Raw genomic sequence first — 6000 nt, 5'->3', positions numbered from 1 at the left:
GTGAGGATTCGTGAGAAGCTCATCATCAGGGATGTTTCCCAGACCGTCGCCAATAGCCCATTGTGCAGCTCTAGTGCGACGTAAAGTAACAACAACAAGTATGCCAACTGCTATTTTCAATTTATGCATTTTTGAAGCAAATGAAGTTTTTAAACAATTGAAATACTACCGCTTCATTTTCACATTGTTTATAAAAGCTCCATATTTCGCTCAAAAGCAAGCACTCCAATGATCAATTATTATGTTTTCTTATGCCAAATTTATAATCCTAAACCTCAATTATTTATTTCTAATTTGTATATTTTTGAAGCGAAGGAAGTTTTTAATCAAATGCTGTTCAAATATTACGCAAGCATCTTTTTTGGCGTTTTTTAATCTCCCTCACCCCGGTAAGCAAACTGTTACCAAAAATACCCTCTTATGCTTACGCAAGAAAGTTCCAAGTCATGCTCCCCTCGGTTTTTGTTTTAACTTTGACACTTAGTGAGGTCGTCAAATTTTAGGATTAAATTTAAATAAAAAAACGTTTACATAAAACGAAATTTACGTTTGAATTAATTTATTAACTTTAGGGTTATAAATTAATTCAAACGGTTAATAAATTTATTAATGCGATATGTAAACATATCGCGTGTGAAGCAGGACAGTCTGCTAAATTTTAAATGAGTGTGAAAATCAAAAAGTCGAATTTGTCCAATATGCTCTACATCAATGTTTTTTAAGGTTCAGTGCCACTGCCCAGTATACATTTGCCCGGTATACCCTACACTGATCTTTTTTTAGAAAAAGTTAAGTGCCACTGAAGCATTTAACACGGTATGCATTTAACTGGACACTGATGTTTCTCCTAATCTATCCTAAACAGAATTTAAAATATCGAATAAATATAATAATATCAACGAATAAATTAATATGAAATCTGATACAACAAATATTTCGGACATTCACCAAAGCGACAATGCGATTGTTGGCATTCACCGGTGAAAGTTGACATTCTCTTGGTTCCGGCAATTCACTGTAACATTAGCACTTAGTTCGTAAAAATCTGATCATTAGAAAAAAAATTATTGAATGGCATACTTTTTTTCTGTTTGTGTGCTGATCCCCTGTTGACATAATTTAAATTAATTTAAATATTGATTTTAGTTACAATAAAAAATGTTTTTATGCAATGAAATAAGCTGTACATTATATATATTATTATAATTTTGTTTTTCAGGATTGCCTTTCTATGTAGGACACACTTTCCTGTGATGACATTTGAAGTTAACCTTTGATAATAACCACAGAAAGGTTGTCTGCCATCTTTAAAGTTAGCTTCAACTGCCACAGTGAAAAATCAAAGAAAGGCTTTAAAAAACAATAATATTGCACTATACTTTATTATGATGCTTCCTTGTTATTCATTCCATTGTATAACTTAAATGATAACTTGGATATTGTATACTTCTGTTACTCAATTACACTTGACTTCCTGGATGCTAATTTCAGAATTATTTTTTAATGTAATGTCTGGTACTATTCTTTTTCATCATTAACTCAACCAACAGGAAAAGATTAATTTTGTAAAATTTTTATCTAAAAATCAATTTGGGTAAGAAGTCTACAGCAAGAATATTTACCTATAAATAAGTTAATAGAAGGCGTCACTCAGTATGAATTTAAAGGATAACAACTTGTTTAATGTTCGTTCAGATAAAAAAATGAAACCTTATTCTTGTGGCATCTGCAAGAAGCATTTTTCATCCAATTCTCAGCTAACTGTTCACAGTCGCATTCATACAGGTAAAAAACCTTATTCTTGTACCTTATGCAATATGAGTTTTTCTGTTAAGAGTAATCTGACTCAGCACTGTCTTGTTCATACCGGTGAGAAGCCTCATTCTTGTAGTGTATGCGATAAGAGTTTTTCAAAAAAACATCATCTAACAAACCACACTTATATCCACACTGGTGAAAAACCTTATTCTTGTAGTGAATGTAATAAAAGTTTTTCAAGGAAAGATCAACTAACTGAACACAGTTACACTCATAGTAACGAAAAACCTTATTCTTGTAGTGTATGTAACAAAAGTTTTTCAAGGATGACGCATCTCACTGAACACACTCGCACTCATTCTGGTGAAAAACCTTATTCTTGTGTCATATGTAATAAAAGTTTTTCACAAGAGAATACACTATCTATGCATTGTCGCACTCATACTGGAGAGAAACCTTTTTCCTGTAGTGTATGTAATAAGAGTTTTACAACGAAGTCATGTTTAACTCAACACAGTCGCACGCACACTGGTGAAAAGCTTTTTTTATGTGTCATATGTAACAAAAGTTTTTTACAAAGAGTTGAGCTGGTGGTGCACAGTCGTGTTCACACTGGTGAAAAACCTTATTCTTGTAGTGTATGCAATAAAGGCTTTTCAACGCAGTCAAATCTAAGTCGTCACAGTCGCATTCACAGTGGTGAAAAACCTTTTTTATGCGCCATATGTAATAAACGTTTTTTAGAAAGGTTTGAACTGTCAGTGCACAGTCGTGTTCATACTGGTGAAAAACCTTATTCTTGTGGTGTATGTAATAAGAGTTTTTCAACGAAGTCAAATCTAGCTCGTCATCATAGTCGCACTCATTCTGGTTAAAGCCACTGATTTAGAGAGGCTGACTCGTCCGCCATTTTGGAGCAAAAAATTCAAGATTTGGCAATTTATCGCTACAAATGACTCTAACCTCTACTAGGATAATACGTGAATAAAAGCGTGATCCCGTATATCGATTTACGTTGATTTTCAGAAACTTTTTTTAATACTTGTTCATTAAAAAATTTACAATTAACAAATTCAGTAAAAAAAAATTTTTTATTGATATTTAAAATAAAAAAAAATATTATTCATTACTAGATAGAAGCATTTTTGGTTCTTTAATAATTATATATTTAAAAAAAAGTAAAAATTAAAAAAACCCAAGTAAATGGAGAAGATCAGTAAATTTATATTTGCATTCACCTAGTTTTCTCTTTCTCTGTGTCCTGGGGGTCTCTTTGGAGGAATTCTTCAAAGATTTGGAATAGTATGAGGTCTTAATTATTTATTACCGTCTTCCTTATTTGCTTTGAAATGAGATTCTTTAAAATGAACCCGCAAGATAATTTTAAACGCTGTTTTATATTAAATTCAATCACATTTTTAAAAGATTCATAATTTAAATTTTGTAAACATACTCCCATTAACTAAGTTGCAACAGAAACTAATTATTCCAGCAATTTAACACAAAAGTTTTAATAAAAAAAACTACAAAATTGATAGATCCAAAAAGGTATTAAAGATCTCATTTTAAATAGACTTCTTGTTATAAAATTTAAACAAACCGTTAGAACTTTAAGCGATATGTAAGCATAAGTAACTAAAAAAATTAAACGAGTTAGGATTAAAAAGCTAACTATCTGATATATAGTAACTCAAAGTGAAATAAAATTAGAAACAGGTAAATATTTATTTTTAACAAAACTTAGCGATTCTCAAATAAGTTTGGCGAATATTTATTCAGCCAATCTCTTGTTTTATATTTGGTTTCATACCACACAAACACTCAAAGTTCTTAAATAAATATTAAATGTTGTTTAAAAGGTCATATTTTGAATAAATATTTACGTAATAAATGCAATTTTCAAGAAAAATCCCTATATTTGATACATAGTTAGAGTCCCGTGGTGGACTGATCGTTAAGACACGGTTCCCAGCAGTTCACCGAAGTCAAGCATCACTGGCTGCGGTCAGTGTGCGGGTGGGTGATCACTTGGATCAATCTGCGTAGGGACCGAGGGTGTGCGGTATTGGTCCTCGTTAAACTGTGCTACCGTAAAGTGCTCGACTTCGCGCGCAGGTCGTCGGGCTACCGAAGCGGGAGTGCCATCCCCTCCGCAGAGGATCAAAATTGTGATGGCATGTCTTCGGATCATCCTCAGGGATGTTTCCCAGACCGTCGCCAATAGCCCATTGTGCAGCTATAGTGTAACGTAAATTAAAAACAACAACGATACATAGTTAGAACTTTACTAATCAAGTAACCCAGAAAAGTTATTTATTATAAGCTTATTTATTTTTAAAGAAATAGACAAAAACAAGCATTCAGAAGCAAATTCTAATAACTTAAGGTCGTTATTATACTACATATCTAAGTAAAAAAATTCAATAAATTGTAAATAAATGAGTATTTACTACACATAAGTGAGCTCTGCTTCTCGGCTGACAGTTATATCTTCTAAAATTTAGAGCCCATTTCTTCTTACTTACGAGATCTGATTTAAATCTTAACAGTAGAAAGCATTTTTTTTTTTTTTAAAGAAACTGTTTTGCCCAATTCATCCTACACAATTACCCAAATCAATAATTTTAAGGGGCTTTAAATTCTCACGCTAATGTTAACACTACGTAACTAGCAAACTTGTTTGCTCCATCATGGCGGATAGTTCAGCTCCCACTATAAAAGAGCCTTAATTCTGGGGACAAACCTTGCTCTTGTGTTAAAAAAAAATTTTTTTACTGAATTTTTTTACCAGTTTTGTCCATACTACTGTATCATTTTATTCTTGCAAGAAGCGTAATAAAAGATTTTTACATTATAATCACCTACAGTTATTTTCATTGTAGTTTATGTAAATTGAGTTTTGTAATGAATGCAATTTAACAGACGGAATAAAAACAACTGAAGAATCTTACTTTTGTAGTCAGTTTAGTGAGGTACAGCTGACATTCGATATTTAGAGAGTAATTTGGCCGAGTATTCGACTTCCACGTGGTGCACGGTGGTTCATGTTTGAAAAAAAAAGTTATTCGAGGTGTTTCATTATTTATTTGCACATTTCATATATATATATATATATATATATCTTGCGTACATTGCGCTTATATACACAGAAACGACAAAACTTAGGCTATCAGCCATGAGTGCAACACACATTAATATACATGTTTAATTTTTTTTTTTTATGAATAATGGTGATCAAATTCATTTAAAAATATTTTTTATTAAACCTTCCGCAAAGTAAAAGGTTATTTAAAAAGCCAAATTTACAATTGGTATGTTTGTTCTAATCAAATATGAAATGCTGCCTATCTGTAAATAGTCAGTCAATGGGAAAAGTTATTGAAGTTATACCGAGAATGTACTTGTAATTTGCATTAAAACACCCAACGGTATAATTAAAAGAGCAATTTCAAAAATTGCTATTTTACCTATCAATGAAAGGAGCATGTCAGACGAGGAAGCAATTTATTTGAAAATTGTTTGCTAATTCATTCATTGCTACATTGCATAAACCGCCTAGAGTTGTTAAAATATGGTCGCCTAAAGACTTTCCTGCACTCATTTCTGTTAAATAAGTGGGAGGCCATGTTTTTTTTATTTTTATTTTATTTAAACGACTTAAAACTCCTCATGCACCATAAAGTATAGCATGAGGCTTACAGTTGTAAGTAGGAAACAAAAGGAGAAAAATTTACAAATTTACATTCAAAACAAAATTCCGCAAGGCCGCAAGACTTTCAATACTTTTGACCAGTTCTGACAAGACAGGTGGCCAACAAATAGAAAGACGTCTCAAATCAGTCTTTAAATTCATTCGGGCACTCGCATACAGACTACAATGAAGAAGAATATGTTCAGCATCTTCATCAGCATCACCGCAAGCACAAATTCCACTGGTCTGCAGATGGAAACGAAATAAATATCTCTTAAAATTTCCATGGTTTGTTAAAATTTGGGTCAATTTAAAATCAGTTGCAAAGAATTTACATTGCAAACGGTGAAAAATGGATGGAAAGAACCTTTTCGTCCAAAGCGACCGAGGCGAAGCAAGAAATTCAGCATTCCAGTCCGCAATGATTTTATCTCTAGCGATGCGCTTCCAGTGAGAAGCTGGAACAGACACCCTTAAGTCTATTTCACCACACGTAGCTTCCCTAGCCAATTGGTCTGCTCTTTCATTGCCCAAAATACCGCTATGGCCAC

General features: G+C 32.5%; 2 protein-coding genes across 5 annotated transcripts in view; both read left to right on the top strand.

The window, feature by feature from the left end:
- LOC107436172 (endothelial zinc finger protein induced by tumor necrosis factor alpha) overlaps window positions 1–4615 on the top strand; it is a 251571-nt gene extending 246956 nt beyond the window's left edge. For all 4 annotated transcript variants that reach the window (XM_071185041.1, XM_071185040.1, XM_071185039.1 and 1 more), the window contains one exon: window positions 1220–4615. In XM_071185041.1, coding sequence (XP_071041142.1) covers window positions 1656–2633 — 978 coding nt within the window. In that variant the 5' untranslated portion in view covers window positions 1220–1655 and the 3' untranslated portion in view covers window positions 2634–4615. The remainder of the gene's footprint in view (window positions 1–1219) is intronic.
- Window positions 1–6000, top strand: part of LOC122269433 (zinc finger protein 271) — a 249420-nt gene that overhangs the window by 164585 nt on the left and 78835 nt on the right. The gene's annotated exons all lie outside the window — the stretch shown is intronic.

This window comes from Parasteatoda tepidariorum, chromosome 9 (assembly GCF_043381705.1).
Source record: "Parasteatoda tepidariorum isolate YZ-2023 chromosome 9, CAS_Ptep_4.0, whole genome shotgun sequence".
Lineage (NCBI taxonomy): Eukaryota > Metazoa > Arthropoda > Arachnida > Araneae > Theridiidae > Parasteatoda > Parasteatoda tepidariorum.
This window is presented reverse-complemented; position numbering and strand designations above follow the sequence as displayed.